General features: G+C 58.0%; 2 protein-coding genes across 3 annotated transcripts in view; one reads left to right on the top strand and one right to left on the bottom strand.

The window, feature by feature from the left end:
• Positions 1 to 9,998, top strand: part of LTBP3 (latent transforming growth factor beta binding protein 3) — a 20,268-nt gene extending 10,270 nt beyond the window's left edge. Inside the window, exons 17-28 of the mRNA XM_052662374.1 lie at positions 2,152 to 2,274; positions 2,510 to 2,629; positions 5,813 to 5,941; positions 6,240 to 6,407; positions 6,585 to 6,668; positions 6,967 to 7,095; positions 7,199 to 7,336; positions 7,431 to 7,571; positions 7,717 to 7,878; positions 7,977 to 8,057; positions 8,141 to 8,272; positions 8,432 to 9,998. Of these exons, the coding sequence (XP_052518334.1) occupies positions 2,152 to 2,274; positions 2,510 to 2,629; positions 5,813 to 5,941; positions 6,240 to 6,407; positions 6,585 to 6,668; positions 6,967 to 7,095; positions 7,199 to 7,336; positions 7,431 to 7,571; positions 7,717 to 7,878; positions 7,977 to 8,057; positions 8,141 to 8,272; positions 8,432 to 8,583 (1,559 nt within the window). The 3' untranslated portion in view covers positions 8,584 to 9,998. The remainder of the gene's footprint in view (positions 1 to 2,151; positions 2,275 to 2,509; positions 2,630 to 5,812; positions 5,942 to 6,239; positions 6,408 to 6,584; positions 6,669 to 6,966; positions 7,096 to 7,198; positions 7,337 to 7,430; positions 7,572 to 7,716; positions 7,879 to 7,976; positions 8,058 to 8,140; positions 8,273 to 8,431) is intronic.
• SCYL1 (SCY1 like pseudokinase 1) lies at positions 8,959 to 19,982 on the bottom strand. 2 transcript variants are annotated; one of them, XM_052662375.1, is made up of 18 exons: positions 19,806 to 19,982; positions 19,317 to 19,457; positions 18,984 to 19,106; positions 18,674 to 18,900; positions 18,145 to 18,235; positions 17,906 to 18,061; positions 14,806 to 14,964; positions 13,838 to 13,945; positions 12,669 to 12,782; positions 12,116 to 12,271; positions 11,450 to 11,638; positions 11,254 to 11,329; positions 10,818 to 10,982; positions 10,535 to 10,677; positions 9,804 to 9,875; positions 9,494 to 9,706; positions 9,348 to 9,402; positions 8,959 to 9,222 (listed from the first exon to the last, which is right to left on the bottom strand). In XM_052662375.1, the coding sequence occupies exons 1-18, from the start codon at positions 19,914 to 19,916 to the stop codon at positions 9,098 to 9,100; spliced, it is 2,424 nt and encodes an 807-aa protein (XP_052518335.1). In that variant the 5' UTR covers positions 19,917 to 19,982; the 3' UTR covers positions 8,959 to 9,097. The 2 variants fall into 2 exon arrangements, with proteins under 2 accessions (XP_052518335.1, XP_052518337.1); XM_052662377.1 differs by having other exon boundaries at positions 9,804 to 9,872.

The following is a 19,982-nucleotide window of genomic DNA, read 5'->3' as shown; positions in this document are numbered from 1 at the left end:
CCCACCTAAGCCCTGCCCAGGAGGTTGAGCTTCACCCTGAAGGTATTAGGAGGCGCCTGAAGGGAAAGGCTACCCACTCCAGTATTCTGGCCTGGAGAATCCCATGGACTGTATAGTCCATGGGGTCGCAGAGTCGGACACGACTGAGCGACTTTGAGGAGGAGGCGGAGGAAGCATTTTAAGGGGAAGAATGACTTTTGCTATTTGTTCTAGAAAGTTCTCTGATGCCCATTGTGGAGAGGGACTGGAGGTCTGGCGGAGACTCAGAACAGAGACAGTGGCGGATGTGATAATAGTGGCCTCAAAGATGGCCATGAGACTATGTGATATTAGAGAAGTATTAAAATGAGTTACCTGGGCTTGTTAACTGGGTGTCAAGGTGAAGAAGAGAGAGGAGTAAAGGGTCTCCAGGTTTCTAGTTTGGGTGACTCAGCGGGTGCCGCTCACTGGGATAGGGTCCCTGGGAGTGAGGCGTGTTTGAGAAGGAAGACATTAAGTTTCCTGTTGGACAGTTGAGTGTGTGGTCCCTGTGGGTCTCTCAGCTGGTGATGCCCACAGAGAGCGGGCGGTATAGATTGGAAGCCTTGGGCCAGACACACCCACTTGCGACTGTGGGCTGTGGAGCCTCGGGGTGAACAATAAGGGGAGCTGTGGAGCCTCCAGGTGAACACTAGGGGGCGCTGTGGAGCCTCGGGGTGCACACTAGGGGGCACTGTGGAGCCTCGGGGTGCATACTAGGGGGCGCTGTGGAGCCTCGGGGTGCAGTCAAGGAGGGTGAGTCCAGTGAGGGGAGCATCGTGGACACTGCCAGGTCGGCAGAAGGCAGGGGGTTAGAAGCAGGAGATGGGGGAACGGGGGCCCTGGGGGGCCCAGGGAGCACTAGCTGAGAAGCTGGGGAGAGCAGGCATCGAGGGCAGAGGAGGATGCGCTAAATGCGGTAGAGAGGTCCTTGTAACTAAGAACTAACCAGCGAGACGAGAAGGCGGCCTTGGCGGGGTAGCTTCTGTGGCCCGAGGAGAGGCCAGAAGACGGAGGCAGCGGGTGAGGAAGGGCGAGTGGGGTGGGGGCTGTGGGCTGAGGAGAACGGCGCAAGTCTGGACCTGCTGAAGGGCACGGGGCTCCCCAGGCCTCCCCCTGTCAAGGCCTGAGAGAAGGAGAGGGTGGTGCGGCCACGCCGAGGCTCTGGCCCAGCTGGAGGCCACAGGGAGTGGAGCGGCCCGTGGTGCTCCGCGTGGTGGCCGGCCTCAGCCGCACTCAGCACCCGGCATCCTGAGAAGCAGGCTAGGGCGCTGGCTTTGCCGGAGCGGAGGGGAGGCAGGAGAGGTGTTCAGGGGCCCTTGGGGAGAGGAGGTGAGGAGGGGCCCGGAGAGCGCGCCGGCGGCAGTGCGAAGGGAGCCGCGTCTGAGACGCCCGGGCCTGGGGATGGCGGGGCAGCGCCCAGTCCCTTGTACTGAGAGCGAGTGGCTGGCGTTGAAGTGGAGGTCGCGGATACCGAGGGAGGGACTGTTGCATCAGAGGCTGGGCCTGGCTGGCCAGATGGATGTTGAAAACGCCCAGGATGGAGAGGAAGAGAGAGGGAAAGGGAGAAGCGCTAGGAAGATGGGTGCTGATGGCAGTAGAGAGGTGGGAGGCTGGGGCGGGGGCCAGGTTTTCTCCAGGAAGTGGGGGGTTTGGAAGGGGTCTGGGGTGTGGGCGACTACCAGCTCCCCCCAGAAAGGACTGCACAGAAGCGTGCTCTCAGAGCCAAGTGCCTTTACTGCACAAGCGGGAGAAATTGCTCTGTGAGCATGCAGATACAGGGGGGCTTACTTACAAAGGGAGCCCTGGCAGTGGGGGAAGGGCGGGAGCAGCCGCCAGAGCAGCTGCGGCCGTGAAGCCGGGCAGACAGGGAGGATTGTTAGGTGAGAATGGACGAAGGATGGGGAGGCCTGAGCCCTTTGGAACCAGAAATGGCCCAGGGTTCCTGCCAGCGCCTGGCCTGGTCATTAGGGCACGGTGTGCCACACAGGGGCGGGGTGAGGTGCCCATGCTTGTCTCCAGCTCCACCTGCCTCAGCTCTGGTGCTCCAGGCCGTGGGCAGGAGTGGGAAGAGGGGAGCAGAGACTCAGGACCACCCTGTCCTAGCCCTCTGATGGCCCCTGTGCCCCACAGATGTGGACGAGTGTGAGGCTGGGGACGTGTGCGACAACGGCATCTGTGCCAACACGCCAGGCTCCTTCCAGTGTCAGTGCCTCTCTGGCTACCATCTGTCAAGGGACCGGAGCCGCTGCGAGGGTGAGGGGAGACCTCACGCTGGGGGGCTGACCTGTTCCTCCCTGTCCCAGACCGTCACTGCTCAGGTCCCAACCCCAGGGGCTACTGTGAGCAAGCCCACCACTCCCATGGCCAGCCCCCATCCAGATCCAAGATAGGCCATGGGGTGTGGGCCCTACCCAGGGCTCTTCGGAAGCCTTAGGCCATGTGAGTGGGCTTTGTCCCTGAGATTCTTCACCCCTTTGATTCCCTACAGACATCAATGAGTGTGACTTCCCTGCAGCCTGCATTGGGGGTGATTGCATCAACACCAATGGCTCCTATCGATGTCTCTGTCCCCAGGGGCATCGGCTGGTAGGCGGCCGGAAATGCCAAGGTATGGAGGGATTGGCTGAGAACTCCCAAGGAGCAATGGCAGCAAGCAGTCATCTCCTAGACACACTGTTGATCTGTCTTTCCAACCATCCATTCATTCATTCTACTTTTTCACAGAAAATATTAATAACAGTAATAATGACAGTAATTAGATGATGCTTATTACCGTGCCACCTCACCCCTCAATGCATTCATCTAACAAGAGTTTCAGTTCGGTTCAGTTCAGTCAGTCAGTCATGTCCGACTCTTTGTGACCCCATGAATTGCAGCACGCCAGGCCTCCCTGACCATCACCAACTCCCAGAGTTCACTCAAACTCATGTCCATCGAGTTGGTGATGCCATCCAGCCATCTCATCCTCTGTCGTCCCCTTCTCCTCCTGCCCCCAATCCCTCCCAGCATCAGAGTCTTTTCCAATGAGTCAGCTCTTTGCATGAGGTGGCCAAAGTATTGGAGTTTCAGCTTTAGCATCATTCCTTCCAAAGAACACCCAGAACTGATCTCCTTTAGAATGGACTGGTTGGATCTCCTTGCAGTCCAAGGGACTCTCGAGTCTTCTCCAACACCACAGTTCAAAAGCATCAATTTTTCAGTGCTCAGCTTTCTTCACAGTCCAACTCTCACATCCATACATGACTACTGGAAAAACCATAGCCTTGACTAGACGGACCTTTGTTGGCAAAGTAATGTCTCTGCTTTTCAATATGCTATCTAGGTTGGTCATAACTTTCCTTCCAAGGAGTAAGTGTCTTTTGATTTCATGGCTACAGTCACCATCTGCAGTGATTTTGGACCCCCCAAAATAAAGTCTGACACTGTTTCCACTGTTTCCCCATCTATTTGCCATGAAGTGATGGGACCAGATGCCATGATCTTCGTTTTCTGAATGTTGAGCTTTAAGCCAACTTTTTCACTCTCCTCTTTCACTTTCATCAAGAGGCTTTTGAGTTCCTCTTCACTTTCTGCCATAAGGGTGGTGTCATCTGCATATCTGAGGCTATTGTTATTTTTCCCGGCAACCTTGATTCCAGCTTGTGCTTCTTCCAACCCAGCATTTCTCATGATGTACTCTGCATATAAGTTAAATAAGCAGGGTGACAATATACAGCCTTAACGCACTCCTTTTCCTATTTGGAACCAGTCTGTTGTTCCATGTCCAGTTCTAACTGTTGCTTCCTGACCTGCATATAGGTTTCTCAAGAGGCAGGTCAGGTGGTCTGGTATTCCCATCTCTTTCAGAATTTTCCACAGTTTATTGTGATCCACACAGTCAAAGGCTTTGGCATAGTCAATAAAGCAGAAATAGATGTTTTTCTGGAACTCTCTTGCTTTTTCCATGATCCAGCAGATGTTGGCAATTTGATCTCTGGTTCCTCTGCCTTTTCTAAAACCAGCTTGAACATCTGGAAGTTCACAGTTCACATATTGCTGAAGCCTGGCTTGGAGAATTTTGAGCAGTACTTTACTGGCGTGTGAGATGAGTGCAATTGTGCAGTAGCCTGAGCATTCTTTGGCATTGCCTTTCTTTGGGACTGGAATGCAAACACATTTTCCAGTCCTATGGCCACTGCTGAGTTTTCCAAATTTGCTGGCCTATTGAGTGCAGCACTTTCACAGCATCATCTTTCAGGATTTGAAATAGCTCCACTGGAATTCCATCAGCTCCACTAGCTTTGTTTGTAGTGATGCTTTCTAAGGCCCACTCGACTTCACATTCCAGGATGTCTGGCTCTAGGTGAGTGATCACACCATCGTGATTATCTTGGTCGTGAAGATATTTTTTGTACAGTTCTGTGTATTCTTGCCACCTCTTCTTAATATCTTCTGTTTCTGTTAGGTCCATACCATTTCTGTCCTTTATCGAGCCCATCTTTGCATGAAATGTTCCCTTGGTATCTCTAATTTTCTTGACGAGATCTCTAGTCTTTCCCCTTCTGTTGTTTTCCTCTATTTCTTTGCATTGATCGCTGAGGAAGGCTTTCTTATCTCTCCTTGCTATTCTATGGAACTCTGCATTCAGATGCTTATATCTTTCCTTTTCTCCATTGCTTTTCACTTCTCTTCTTTTCACAGCTATTTGTAAGGCCTCCCCAGACAGCCATTTTGCTTTTTTGCATTTCTTTTCCATGGGGATGGTCTTGATCCCTGTCTCCTGTGTAATGTCACGAACCTCTGTCCATAGTTCATCAGGCACTCTATCTATCAGATCTAGTCCCTTAAATGTATTTCTCACTTCCACTGTATAATCGTAAGGGATTTGATTTAGATCATACCTGAATGGTTAGTGGTTTTCCCTACTTTCTTCAATTTAAGTCTGAATTTGGCAATAAGGAGTTCATGATCTGAGCCACAGTCAGCTCCTGGTCTTGTTTTTGCTGACTGTATAGAGCTTCTCCATCTTTGGCTGCAAGGAATATAATCAATCTGATTTTGGTATTGACCATCTGGTGATGTCCATGTGTAGAGTCTTCTCTTGTGTTGTTGGGAGAGGGTGTTTGCTATGATCAGTTTACTAAGCACCTAGTATTTGCCAGGTTCTAAGCTCTATACTAGACACTGAGCAATAACCCAGGGCTCCTTGCTAGGAAGATAGTCTCCCCTAGCAAGGAGCCCTGGATAAATTGATTCTTACAATTCAGAGTGCTAGGTGCCAAAAGAGGTCTGGACTAGTGATTAATTGCAACAGGGAAGTGACAGTTGTATTGGAACTTGAAGTATAAACAGGCTTCCCTAAAGTATAAGTAGATTCCCTAAGCAGAGAAAAGCAAAGGATGGTATTTACCAGGCCCAAAGTAGAGTATTTGCAAAGCACAGAGATCTGGAAGCAGAGCTAGTTGTGTCTTTAGGGAGAGTAGATACCTTGGCCTAGACACAAAGCTGAGGGTGTTAGTGGTTTAGAGCAAAGGGTGATGAGACAAAGATACTGGGAGACCAGACTGAAACCCCAGATGCTGAGCTGAGAGCTAGGTCTTCATTCTGTTAGGGTTTGTGAAGAACAATGCACTGAATGTGTACACATTGACCCACGTGCACAGACCGACAGGAGTGGCTTTCCTGTTGTGTGTGCCTTGAAGTCCAAGTGGAAATTCAGGTTCTCAGCTTGTGTGAGGCCCTTGAGCCCCACCCCTTGGGAGAGAGGGGCTGGTTTCCCTCTGAGTGATTCTTTCTGCTCTTCTCCCTGAAGACATAGATGAGTGCAGCCAGGACCCAGGCCTGTGCCTTCCCCATGGGGCCTGTGAGAACCTGCAGGGCTCCTACGTTTGCATCTGTGATGAGGGCTTCACACCCACCCAGGACCAACACGGCTGTGAGGGTGAGTGCCCTCTCGGCTCCCTCCTCGATCCAGACACTGCAGTTAGGACTCAGAGTTGTACCTGGTCCCACCCTCTGGAATATGAGGAACAAGAAGAAATTTCTTTTGCCTGGGAGAGCCCGGCGGGACCAGACCTGTCAGGTGGCCCCTGAATGCCACACTGAGGATGGAGCTTGGCTTTCACGTGGCAGCTCCGGGGAGCCAGGCGATGTGGGGGCACAGAGGGAAGAGGTTGGTGGGCAGTGTGGACAGGCAGAGACACAGCGCTGGACCCTGAGCTGCTCTCCCCTCCCTTCAGAGGTGGAGCAGCCCCACCACAAGAAGGAGTGCTACCTTAACTTCGATGACACCGTGTTCTGTGACAGTGTTCTGGCCACCAATGTCACCCAGCAGGAGTGCTGCTGCTCGCTGGGGGCTGGCTGGGGAGACCATTGCGAGATCTATCCCTGCCCAGTCTACAGCTCAGGTCAGGAGCCGGGCAGGCCTTTTCCCTTTCCAGAACCTCAGTTTCTTCATTTGGGACCGGATTGGGGAAGAGGGCCCCTTCCTGAGTTGGTGGGAAATGACAGCTCCGGCCCTACGGCCAGCACACACGTGCTCAATCCTGCTCCTTTCCTTCCCCATGGCCACTGTCTCCCCGTAGCTGAGTTCCACAGCCTCTGCCCAGACGGGAAGGGCTATACCCAGGACAACAACATTGTCAACTATGGCATCCCAGCCCACCGTGGTAAGCTCCAACATGGCTCCGCCCATCTGGCTCACCCCGCCCCGCCCTCCGGTTAGGACCGCCCCATCCCTCCAGTGCTTGCTTGTCAATTGCGGGTACTGGAGTAAGGCCCGCCCACTCTCACCGACTGCCCCGCCCCTCTGCTAAGCCCCGCCCCATGACCTCAAGTAGGCGTTGGGAAAAGGCCATAGACTTTTCCACCTTTCCACGGTAAGCGCCACGCCCACGTCCTCTGCTACGGGGCCTCAGAGGCCTGGCAGGTAGAGGGTGCGGGCGCCCACGGCCTGTCGCTCTGCAGACATCGATGAATGCATATTGTTTGGGACGGAGATATGCAAGGAGGGCAAGTGCGTGAACACGCAGCCCGGCTACGAGTGCTATTGCCAACATGGCTTCTACTACGACTCGAACCTGCTGGAATGCGTGGGTGAGTGCAGCTGCCCCCGTGGCCGTGGGAAAGCAGCCAGGAGACACGCAAAACCACCCGACTCCAGGCCGGTTCCTACCACTCGCGCTTTTCCTCCCCTCAGACGTGGACGAGTGTTTGGACGAGTCTAATTGCCGGAACGGAGTGTGTGAGAACACGCGCGGTGGTTACCGCTGTGCCTGCACTCCCCCGGCCGAGTACAGCCCGGTGCAGCGCCAATGTCTGAGCCCAGAAGAGATGGGTGAGGCCCGGGTCAGCCCTCTGGGAAAACGGGAGGGAGGCTAGCCGAGCCAAGCTGTGACTTCCATCCCCACTCATCCACTTGCTGCCCGCAGACGTGGACGAGTGCCAGGACCCCACAGCCTGCCGCCCTGGCCGCTGCATCAACCTGCCCGGCTCCTACCGCTGCGAGTGCCGCCCGCCCTGGGTACCCGGACCCTCAGGCCGCGACTGCCAGCGCCCCGAGAGCCCGGCGGGTGAGGGCGAGGGTCATCTTGGGCTCTCCAGAACCCTGTGTGCCGCGTGGAGGCCCGGGGCCGCCATTCCCACGAGGGTGGATTGCAGCGGGGGAGGGCGGCCCCTGCTTTGGGCTCCTCCCTGACACCCGGTCCCCCTCCACAGAGCGTGCCCCGGAGCGGCGGGACGTGTGCTGGGGCCAGCGCGGAGAAGACGGCATGTGTGCGGGGCCTCTGGCCGGGCCCGCCCTCACCTTCGATGACTGCTGCTGTCGCCAGGGTCGAGGTTGGGGAGCCCAGTGCCGTCCGTGCCCGCCGCGCGGCGCTGGTGAGCATGCCCGAGAGGGGTTGGCCCGGAGGGAGTTTGTGGCCGGGAGCCGAGGTGAATCAAAGCCATTGCCTGCTGACCGCCCCTGCCCCTCTCAGGGTCCCAGTGCCCAACGTCGCAGAGTGAGAGTAATTCTTTCTGGGACACGAGCCCCCTGCTGCTGGGGAAGCCCGCCAGAGGTGAGTGTAGCTAGAGGGACAGAGTCGGGTCCGCGGCCATCGCCGGGGGCAGTGTTGACGTCTCATTCTCTCGGCCCGCACAGAAGAGGACAGCTCGGAGGAGGATTCGGACGAGTGTCGCTGCGTGAGCGGCCGCTGTGTGCCGCGGCCGGGCGGCGCAGTGTGCGAGTGTCCCGGCGGCTTCCAGCTAGACTCGTCCCGCGCCCGCTGCGTCGGTGAGCCACGCCGAGGGGCGGGGCCAGAGGGCAGGTGGGCGGGGCGGGGCGGGGCGGGGCGGGGTCAGGCCCTGCATAAGCCCGGCTGGGACCAGAAGCCAAGGGGTCGCACAGCTTTGGTGCTCTCATGAAGTCCTCACTTGTCACCCCCGCTTCCAGACATCGATGAGTGCCGAGAGCTGAACCAGCGCGGGTTACTATGCAAGACCGAGCGCTGCGTGAACACGAGCGGTTCCTACCGCTGCGTCTGCAAAGCCGGCTTCGCGCGCAGCCGCACGCATGGAGCCTGCGTGCCCCAGCGCCGCCGCTGACACCACCCTCGGCCTGGACCTTCGCAATCACCGAGTGGTTTCCGCCCAGCACTTGGGGCGAACTCGGCCTCTCGCTGGTGCCCCGACTCGGGGCTCGGACCCAGGGACCCTTCGGGCCCGTAGACCCCTTACCCGCGCCCCATCTTCCAAGGGCGACCCTGCCGGTTCCGCCTGGCTCACAGGCAGATGTTGGGTCTGTCTGGCGCTGCCGGCCTTCCTTCCAGAGGGCATTTCCCAGAAACTGATAAATCAGATCATTTCTCTTTACTCTTGGTTTTCGAAGTAAATTGATGTTCATGTCCGTGATGGGTGCAAACTCCAAAGGGCAGCGCCAGACTCCAGCCTCCTTGGAGGCGCTGGACTGAGCCCAGCACAACAGGTGTGAAATAGAATTTATTGTGGCTCTGATTATGTACATGTGAGATGTGCCTGGCCAGCTGACCGGGCTCGCATGGTTTGTACAATAAATACATCTGTGGGGCCTCCAAGGCGGGGAAGGGCTCACACCCACAGTTCAGTCCAACTTCCGGGTTCCCAGCTTCATGGGGCCCTTGGCTGCCTTTTTCTCAGCCCGTTTTGCCTCCATCTCCCGCCTTCGCTCCTCGCGCTTCTTCCGGGCTAGCTCCGCCTTCACCTGTCCTGGGAACAAGAAGGGGAGGGATGAAGGTGTCAGCACAACCTGGGTCTCAGCTTCCCTTCCCAGGCCTGCCCCGGTGGAGGGTAGGCCCAGGCCATTAGCCAGCTGGCTGGGGAGAAACACTTACTGCTCTCGGTCTCCAGGCCTTCCCAGTTGTCATCACCCCAGGAGTCTCGCCTCGACTGAAAAGGGAGGTGTGGGCTGGAGTGGAGACCTACTCTCAGCTGAGGTCCACCCCAGGTCTGCACCCTCCCACTGGACAGGCACCAGTACCTGCGCCCCAGCCTCCCGATGCACTGACAGGGCAGCAAAAGGGTCGCCTCTGTCACTAGGCTCCGGTCCACCCCAGTTATACTCGCTGGCCAGCCGTGTGCCCTCAGGGGGTGGCTCCGGGGGGCTTGGCTCCTGCCAGTCTTGCTCCCATGAGCCCTCGGCTTCCCAACTGCTCCAGTCTGACTCCTGGGATCTGTGGCCAGGGTTGCTGGCCTGCAGAAGAGGAGGCGGAGACAGTGCTAGAGAAGGGGAGGGAGGAGCAGGGGGCACCCCGCTCCCCCGTACACACGCTCTGTTCTGCCCAGCTCACCTGCCCAGCCCGGCTGGCTTGGTTCCTAGTACTCCAGTCATCCCGCTGAGCCAACGCAGATTCGGCCTCCTGCTGCAGGGTGGGGAGGAAAGCATGACCATAGAGCCCTCTTGCTCCACCCGAAAGGCCACAGAAGCCCCCCAGTCTCTGCCCAGCTATGGGCTCCACCCTTTCTTCGTCTTCCATCTCATTTTCTCCTCGGCCCTGTGTCCCATCAATAAACTGGACACGCTGAACCAGGCCTGTTGTCACTCCTCTGTGAGGTGGGGAATGAGATCCTGAGTTCCACACCCCTGCCTGCGGCCTCAGGGGCAGAGAATGCTGGCAGCTGGAGCTCTGCCCCCCATTCTCTTTAGGACAGCCCCACTCTGGCCTCAGCCCATCCTGAACCTACCCTCAGGGAGGACAGGTTGGTTGTAGGCCTGGGCGTAACCTCTCTCTGCTGATCACAGGGCAGGGTGGGCCCCAGAAAGGCCATAGGAGGGATGGGCCGTGGAGGGGAGCGAGGAAGAGGAGTGGGCAGACCCAACCACCGTCAGCTTGGCCTCTCATTTCTGGAGTTGAGATGGGGCTCAGCTGTTGGCTCTGACCCACAATGGCTGCTCCGTGACTCCTGCTTAGGATACTTGGAGATGAGGACAGATCTGACTCCGGCCAAGCCCATGAGAGCTCCCCGAATGGCAGTCTGTGGCCCTGCAGCTGGGTCCCCGAGGGAGTCCTTGGCCCCTCACCTCCAGGCTGCCCCAGTCCTCATCATCCCATCTGTCAGCGGCACTGCTGTCCTCTTCCGTGTCCTTGCCCTCCTCTTGGGTCTCCCAGGGGCCTGAGGTTGTAGGCGCGGCAGGCACGGGGGTGGGGGCTGGGGCAGGAAGTCCTGGGGAGCAGAGGCTCGCTGAGTTCCCACCCACTGAGCACCAGGAAGGTCTCAGCACAGGGCAGAGGTTGCTGGGGGTGGGGGCGTCCCCACCACCATCCTAGGGGGAACTCCAAACCCTGTCAGTCCAGGACTCTCACCCTCAGGTGCAGGTCTCTGGGGGACGTTGGTCTCGGCCGGGGCAGCCGTGGGATGTGCCCGGATCAGCTTAGAGGTGAGCGAGGAGACCCCCGTCACGGCCCAGCCTGCCCAGCTGGCTGCGGCTCCTCCCATCCCAGGGCTGGAGGCTGCATGGACATCCTTCTCTGGGCAGGGGCAGGAACGACAGGTACAGACACCTCAGGCCTCCATGGGGAGGGCGATAGGAAGGCACTAACTGAAGCACAGCAACCTAGAGTGAGCGCCCTCCTCCCCAGGCCTGCGCTCTCCCAACTGAAATGGGAGGCAGGAAGAGTGCTCGACTGTCTGTCTCCTGGGGCTCTTCAGACACTCCAGCCAGGCAGACGGGGGCCACAACAGGCCACAGTCAAGAAAGTGGCGAGAGAACAGGGAACATGATGAGCGTGGGCCACTCACCCACTTCGGCCAGCTGTGTGGGGTCCTCTGACACAGACTCCAGTTTGGACAGGAAGCTTCGAATGGCCTTGAAGGCCTGTGGGGCAGCAAGGGGCAGAGCTGGAGCCTCCAAGGTTCCTGTGAGCCTGCCAGGCCAGCTGGGGCCCAGGTACCCCCAGACCCCCAGCCCCAGGGCCCAGCCCCAGCAACGCCTCACCTGGTCTCGCACCGATTTCTCAGGATCCACGGTGAGGCCACAGAGCACGGGCAGGATCTTGTGGGCACAGTCGTTCATCGAGTAGAGGTTGTGGGTAGCGGCGAAACCCAAAACTCCCGCAACCCGGGACGGTGCAAACGGGTCCTTTGTGGCCCGGCTAAAGGCGGAGGTGAGGACCCTGTGTCTGGTCTGGGGCAGGAAGAGGGCTCCTGAGTATAGGGTCCGTCCTGGGGTCCAGAACTGCCACAACAGAGGCCAACAGGGCCTCCAGAGTCTAACAAGTGTGAGACAACTCTGGCTCTTGTCTCGTCCTTCCAGATCACCGGGGGGCCCAGAGCAGAAGCTGCCCCGGGGCCGGGTCACGCCTCCCTGCCTGCCTGCCCTGCTGAGCCATTCAATCCTTCCTGCTAAGCGCCCCGGGGGCTGCAGTGTCTGCATTCACAGACCCTGAGGGGGCAGGCAGACCCAGGTTCCAGACACACCTATTGGGTGTGTGACCTGGCACAACTTACTCTGTCCTTCAGACATGGGGACTGGAGCACCCAGGGCCTGAGTCTGTGTGTGTGTGTGTGGGGGGGGGTGACAGCCCCCACACAAGGGGACCTGGCCCTGGGGGATGTGGCTGTGACGCTGACAGAACTCCTGCCACGTGTGCGGGGCACTCACAGTGGCACTGAGGTAGGAGCCGATCTTGCCCAGGCACACAGTGGTGTTGCAGCGGATGGGACCCTGCTCGTCCTTGGCCTGCAGCCGCGCGAAGTGCTTCATCAGCTCCACGTTGAGGTTGGTCTCGTTCAGCTTTGGGGCCAGAAGCAGCATGGACTGCAGGGCGGGAGACAGCGGAAAGTGTGGGCCGGAGCGGGCAGGGTGCCACACATGGGAGGGGCCTCCTGGGAGGGCACCAGTGACCCTGGGTGCTGAGGAGACCCGCCAGAGCCCTCCAACCTGCTCCTGGGCCTTACCCAGAAGGCTCTGGAAGGGGAACCCCTGTCTCAGTGAATGTCTGTTGCACTCAGGACTATTGGCCATAGCCACCCTTCCCCCCACGACCTGCGGTGCTATACCCACGGCCAGGACCCACATGCGGAACTGTGCCTGCCTGCCCCTCCCATACCCTGCTTGATCCTCAGACCAAAACCAAGGCCTCTGTGTCCTCTGATGAGCCCCCTGTGAGCCTTAGAAAACCAGAGGTGGCCCCTCTGGGCCTGGCCACACCTACCTTGACTGTCTGCTCCCTGATGGCGGGGTTGGTGTCCAGGAAACCGTGCACCACGTGGGGGAAGATCTGGGTGTTGACCGTGGGCTCGTCGAGGTACTGGATGAACTGCTCCATCTGCGGCCCGGGTCGGAGCATGAGAACACGGTGAGGCCTTCCACCCCTCCCCAGAGCCAGGGGCCACCCCTGGCATGGTTTCTCTACCCAGCAGGCACTGGCTGGCCAGGGAGTCTCCTGAGCCCCACACCGTGCCTCTGGTCTCAGGCCCACATGGAATGGAGAGGGTGCTGGGGGCGAGCGAAGGGGCTGAGAAGAGCCAGGGCCTGGGTGTCAGAGAGCCGGGCCTCTGGTCCTGCTCAGCAGGCGGAATGGTCACACCCCCTCTAGGAGCCTCCAGACCTTTGCTATAAAAAGGGTATAACCCCTGCCTAGAGGAGTGCTGGGAGGAGGCTACAGTGTCTGGAGTTGGAGAAGGACTGATACCTGGATACCTGGCGCAGTGGCCCCCATCCTCGATCCCACCAACCCTGTCTGATGCTCCCAACTGCCTGGGGGTTGGCAAGAGAGACGCTATCCGCCCTCAAGAGGAAATAAACCCTGAATATTCATTGGAAGGACTGATCCTGAAGCTCCAATATTTTGGCCACCTAATGTGAAGCACTGACTCTTTGGAAAAGACCCTGATGCTGGGAAAGATTGAGGGCAGGAGGAAAAGTGGGTGGCAGAGGATGAGGTGGTTGGATGGCATCACTGACTCAATGGACATGAGTTTGAGCAAACTCTGCGAGATAGTCAAAGACAGCGAAGTCTGGCATGCCACAGGCCACGGGGTTGCAGAGTTGGATGTTACTCAGCGACTGACCAACAGAACAACAGGCTGAACCCAGGAGACTGGGCGGCGCAGGGAGAAGCGCTTGAGCCACGCAGCCTGGGTCGGGGCATGCCCTAAGTCTCCAACGAGCCCGCTGATGATCTTGATTTCCTGAGAGCACAGCCTCACCGGTCTCTCACCTGTGTGTATGTTTCGAGGAGGGGTTTCTGGGGGCCACAGGTAGCCAAAGCAAGGGCTCGAGTTAGCTGCCTGGGGCTGGAGGTGAGGCAGGGGCCTCCCCTGCAGCAAGGGTGAGGTCTGGGTGGAGTAGAAGCGGGCAGGCTCTCCCCACGGCCCCTACCTGCTGGAGGAGGCGAATGCGCATGGCCCGGTCGGTTGAGGAGAACATTTTGACCACGACAGGGATGATCTTCTGCTGATACTCTTCAGCACTGAGGAACTTACCCACCTGAGAAGGAGCAGGAAGAGGGGCTCAGCCACCTCCACACGAGTGGGATGATGTCCCTGGGTTCAGTGAACTTCCTCAGGCTCCCTGCTGATTTCTCGGGGTAGGAACAGGGTGATGGTGGTGGGATGAGGCAGGCATTTCCTCAGCAGGCCCTCTGCCCAGACTCCATGTCAAGTTAGCCCTACCCTTGCCCTTTCTGAGTCAGGCCTCTCTTAGGAGGCTTGCAGAAGCTCTGGGCCTTTTCCTGTAATCAGGTATTAGATCTCATGTGTACACAGGATTCCGCCTGTAACTTCTGGGGGTTCCCAGCTACACAGGATGTACTTGCTGTCTTCCCCACCTCCCCCCATGCCAAGTTCCTTTGGGGAAAGGGTTCTCCCACTGAGCAGGGAATGGCAGATGCCCAGGTACTGGCAGGCTGGGATCTGAGGAAGGAGAGAGGATCCAGTCCCAAGAAGCCAAGAAGGCTGAGTGCTGAGCGGTCAGGAGGGAGGAAGGCAAGCAAGGCAGTAAGCAGCTGACCCCTTGGCACCAGAGTGCCTGGGTCAGACCAAGGAGGCTGTCCTGAGGAAATGGAGGAAAGGCTGTAGGCTCTGCAGCAAGGGGTCTTTGGAATAAGAATTTTGGAGGCACAGATTTTCCCTTCACCAAGGACAGGAGGTCCCCATGTCTCCCTGACAGCTGGTCACATGGCCACAGCCTGCTGAACTGCCAGATGTCAGAGCTCCTCAAGTGGGCTTGGGTCCCCCTGACCAGGCTCCCCTCCCAGGATGCTGGCAAGGGTGGCCCTCTCTTCTGCCCCCAGACCACCCAGCCAGTCTCCGGGCCCCACAAGTCCTGAGGCGCCAGGCCCCGCTCACCTTGAATAAGGGGGTGAGGACCACAGCCCCTGCATTGCCAAACTCGAAGGCAGTCAGCAGCTGGGGCAGCACCTTGTGCCGGCAGAAATCCTCGGGGAATGAGTCCAGGCTTTTGCTCAGCTCTTGGAAGAACTTTTGCTTCTCAGCTGGCTCTTTGATCTGGGGGAGAGTGGGCAGGAAGCAGGGAACAAGAAATCAGCCTGGTCATGGTCTCTTCAGCCAAGGGCCAGGACATGGGGTCACCTCCTACCCGAAGGAAAACAAGCATGCAAAGCCAGCCTGCCTGGGTTCAAAGCCCAACTCTCCCACTTATTAGCCATGTGACTTTAGGTGGCTTTAAGCGGTAAAGAATCCTCCTGCCAATGCAGGAGACGTGGGTTCGATCCCTGGGTTGGGAAGGTCCCCTGGAGAAAGAAATGGCAACCTGCTCCAGTATTCCTGCCTGGAAAATCCCATGGACGGAGGAGCCTGGCGGGCCACACAGTCCATCGGACATGACTGAGTGACTAACAGTTTGGCTTTCACTAGCGAGTGTAAGACTGAGCAACTAAACAACAACGTGACCTTGGGCAAGGTCCCCCACCTGTGAAATGGGGTGATAACTGTACTGCCTCACAACCGTTCTGAGGATTCAACCAGAAGATGCACACAAATGCTGCTAGCATGGTGCCTGGCACACTGGAGGCGCCCAGTCAGTTAGTGGCACTGCCACCTGACCTGCCGCTATGAAAGCAGCCACTGGGGGATCAAGCCCTTTATCAGTATTGCCTTAGCTCCTCAGGACCACAGAAGATACCCCCGACCCATGAGTGCCATTAAACATGGTACAAGAAAACAGGGAATAAGGGCTTACTCTGCCTCTGGGCCCTGTTGGGTTGGGCTCACCAGCAGCCCTGTGGTAGAGACCGTGGCGGGCTGTCGGAGGCAGGGATGAGGTGCATTCACCCCCAGATCTGGCCCTCTCACTGAGCCGAGACAGGCCACGCCATCAGCTCAGTGGTCTCCCTCCATCCTTCTAATCTCCCCGAGGCTGTCCTATCCACAACTCACATTTCCTGAGATAGACCACATGGCCAAACAAGATTGTATTCTAAAAACATTACACAGATGAAATAATCCAAGGAAGCTGAGGCACAGAAAGGGCAAGGAGCTTGTCCAAAGTCACACAGCTAAGCAGCAGTCAAGGAAGGGTGTGGGGACTTCTCTGGTGGTCCGCTGGTTAAGAATCCACCTTATAATACAGGGGATGCGGGTTTGATTCCTGGTTGGGGAACTAAGATCCCACATGCTGTGGAGCAACTGAGCTCACGCACAACTAGGGAGTCCGTGCTCCTCAACGAAAGATCCTGCATGATGTAATGAAGATCCTGTATATCGCAACTAAGACTGGACACAGCCAAACAGAGAAATAAATAAAAAGCAAGGGCGCGGCCCAGTGGTATGGCACTTCTGCTGTGTTGCGCCCTGTAAAGAAGTGCTGTCATTCCCCCATTTACAAAGGAGGAGGCTTGAGGCTCAAGGTCACCAGGCAAGAGAGGCCAGGCGTGTGTTACAGCCCCGTCCGGTGTGCTTCCAGAGTTCTTGTGCTCTTGGTTGTACCCTCATGGCCACAGCTGCTGCCTGACCCAGAAGTGACCTCTAACCCGGGTTGGGGAGGACCTGATTGGGCTGCAGCAGCTCAGTCTGGCGTGGCAGGCAGGCTTGGTGCTCTGACACACGGTTTGGGGGAGCACAGTCCCAGAGAGAGGCCAAGCCACATCCAAGGTTGCCCCGACAGTCACAGCTGGGTTCCTCCACTGCTCTGCTCTCTGATGGGAAGGGGGGCCTCCAGCACGGCCCTCCCACATTCTCCTCGGGACCCTCCAGAAACAGTTTGTTTCCTACGGGGCGCGCATTAAGAAGGGCAGCCCGGCGAAGCCAGCTGTGTGAGAACGCCATGTCACGGAGCTCCTGCTGCCCTACACTGCCTGGGGGCGGCAAGGCTCAACTTCTCCAGCACCTTCTCCTCGGCACAGGCTCCTATCCTCTGACGGCCCCCCAGCCCCATCTAAGTCAAGACTCCACAGACCAAGGAGAGCCATGGAAGCCCTGTCACCCCTCCCATTCCAGACTCTCATCACCTCTCTATGCCCCACACAAGGCCAGGGCAGGGGGCAGAGCCTCCCTTCTGCATCCCCTACAACAACCACGTGGGTCAACAGACACCGCCATTATCCTCACCACACAGATAAGGAAACTGAGGTTCAGTGAGGTTACGCTGCGGGCTCCCTCCTCACAAAGAGGTTCTTTCTGCCTGGAACTTTCTTCCCCAGTTACCATCCCCATGACTCCCACCTTCACACCCTTCAGGTCACAGCTCAAACGTCACCCTTGAGAGAACCCTTGCCCAGGCCCCACCCTCACTCTTTTCCTTCCCGGCACTTATCTGCATCCAGGAAGCACGTTTCCTCATTCACATGTTTTCTGTCCCTTTTCCCCAGTGAGAGTCCCCAAGGGTGGACACCTGGATCATTCACCCCATGCTAGAGCCTTGAGGGCAGGGGTCTGGGTCTGACTCTTCCTCCCCACCCTGCAGCCAACATCAGGGGCAGGGCTGGAATGTATGTGTGCAGTTAACAGAGTGCCAGGCACACTCATAAAGCACCCACTATGTGCCAGACACTGTACTGTGCACTTCAGACTCACTGACTCCTCACCCTGCTCCTCTGAAGCAGGTACTATTAATAGGACTGAACTTCAGCCGAGGAAAGTCGCACATAAATAATAACTAGAGGGACTTTCCTGAGGGTCCAGTGGCTAAGACTCTGAGCTCCCAGTGCAGGGGGCCAGAGTTTGATCCCTGGTCAGGGAACTAGATCCCACATGCCACAACTAAAGATCTGGCATGCCACAATGAAGATGGAAGATCCTGCAAGATACAAATAAATAGATAAGTATTTTAAATAAGCAATAGTTGGAGCCAGGGTATGAACCCAAAGAGCCTAGCTTCATCATCTGTGCTTGTCTCCAAGGGTCTAATTATCAAGGAGCCTGTAAAGTGGGGAGGTGCACAGAGGTGAGGAATGTAGGGCCAGAGCCCAGGGTGGGGCAAGGGGCTCACCTGAATCTCTTCCAGGAAGAGGTTGGTCTCCACGAAGCGGTTGTTCATGAAGCCACCGGGCGCCCGGCAGTTCTGCAGGAAGCGGGCTGGGTTGGGACGCACCTTGGGGTTGGCTCCGACCAGTTCGCAATAATGGGGCACCAGTGATTTGGGGATCTGCGGGAGAAGTGTCAGGGTCAGGGCAGTGGCTGGTTGGCTGGGGGAGAGGGGCTGGGGTGCAGGTGGGGTCGGACACTCACCTTCCCAGGGTTCCGCAGGGCTGCCGCTCGAGGTAGGGACCCATTGAAGACTTCCCAGATGAGGCAGCCCAAACGCCACATGTCAGCTGACCTGAGGCAGTGACCAGAGCTGCTCAAGACTCTGCCACCTGCCAGCATAGGCCTCCAACCTACCCTGGGCACCAGGCACTCACTGCACGGCAAACCCTGGGCTGTGTTCCTTAGCTGATCATCCCATCAGCCTCAAGAAGCAGGTTTCATTAGCCCCAATTGACAGATCAGGAAACTGAGGCTCAGAGAAACAAGGACATCCATCCCAAGTGACAGAACATTCAAATTCTGAACCACCTAACCCCAAAGCCTGTGCTTATCCTGCCCTTCCTCCCTCAGGATCCTGGGAGAGAGGAGTGGGCTCCACCCTGAGGACCCTGGTTCCCTCCCCAGCCTAGCAGGAGGGGATGGAGGGAATGCCAGATAGTCTAGAGGTCCTGAGACTACAGGAGGCTTTCAGAATAGGGCAGGATGGGGCATACTCCCCCTAGTCACCCACCATTTCTCTCTGACCGCTCTGCCACTACCATCAGCCAACTCCGGGGGATCATACTGCTCAAGCTCAGGGATCCCCTTGGGGGGAGGTCCCCCACCATTGCCCTGGGCTGAATACATGTAGTCCAGGCCCCCAAGCTTCCACTCGCCAGCGCGGTCCACGAACACAGCGGCCATGCAGACATTGTTGTGGATGAGGCTGCAGTCGTTGACCAGGAAGCTGAGGGCTTTCTAGGGGCAGAAGGATCCATCACAGCCCAGTAGCTGCAGCCCCCTCTACCCCTGCTCTCATCCCCACTGCCCCTCCACCTCACCACAATCTGGTGTAGCCCCCAGGAGAGCTCCAGCTCCTTCAGGCCACCAGCCTCCGCTCGCGCCTTGAGGTATACTCCCAGCGGGGTCACAGCCTCTGTCACTATGTGGAGGCATTTGTCTGTCTGAAGAAGGGAACACAGGGTATCAGGGAGGGATGGGGGTAAGGAAGAAGCGATGAGAGACATGATGGGGATAGGGGCAGAGAAGGGGAAGTCAAATCTGGGGCGGTGGGGCGCTGGCGCAGAAGGGCTGGAAATCCACAGGAAGACAGAAAACAGGACTGGGAGAAAGTGAGGGACAGAGGTGGGGTAGCCTGAGCAGCTGGTAGGTACCTCCAGCCCATCGATGTAGGCAAGGATATTGGGGTGCCGGAGAGTTTTGAGGCGCTTGAAGGCAGCTTTGGCCACCTGGGTCTGCTCTTCGGCACCGGGCTTCACGTCATACACGAAGATGGACACCGGGCTCCCTGTGGCCTGGGGGAGGGCAGAGGGGCCTCAGGTTGTGGCCTCAGGTTGCTGACCACTCCACCTCCGAGATAGTCCCCGGAGTTGGTTCAGTGCCGGAAGGGAAGGGCCGCCGGCCGGGTCTCTCCCCAAGTCAGCCCTTGGAGATTGAACCCGGCCCACGTAACCCTAGTTGGGTCCGCCTGTGGGTCCCTCGGTCCTTCCGCCCGCCACGTCGACACTGCCCGTCCCCCTCCCTCGGCCCGTAGTCCTAGAGGCTCCGCAGCCACGTCAGGCGGGCGCGACGCGGAGGAGCCGGCGGCGCTGGCTAGGCGAGACCGAGGTCGGCCGCGGCCTGCAGAGCTGGGCCGCTCTCACCTTCTTGCGGCCGCGGTGCAGGACCCAGGGTCCCGGCGGGCTGCCCTCGGGGGGTTCCGGGCTGAGCTCGAACGGGAAATCCCGGACCGGGTCCCGGGCAAAGAACCACATCGTCCCCGCCGCCGCGGCGGCCTCGGGGTGCCTCAGCTCCGGGTCCTCCGGCAGCCCGAGCCGGGG

The sequence above is a fragment of the Budorcas taxicolor genome, chromosome 25 (assembly GCF_023091745.1).
Source record: "Budorcas taxicolor isolate Tak-1 chromosome 25, Takin1.1, whole genome shotgun sequence".
Lineage (NCBI taxonomy): Eukaryota > Metazoa > Chordata > Mammalia > Artiodactyla > Bovidae > Budorcas > Budorcas taxicolor.
This window is presented reverse-complemented; position numbering and strand designations above follow the sequence as displayed.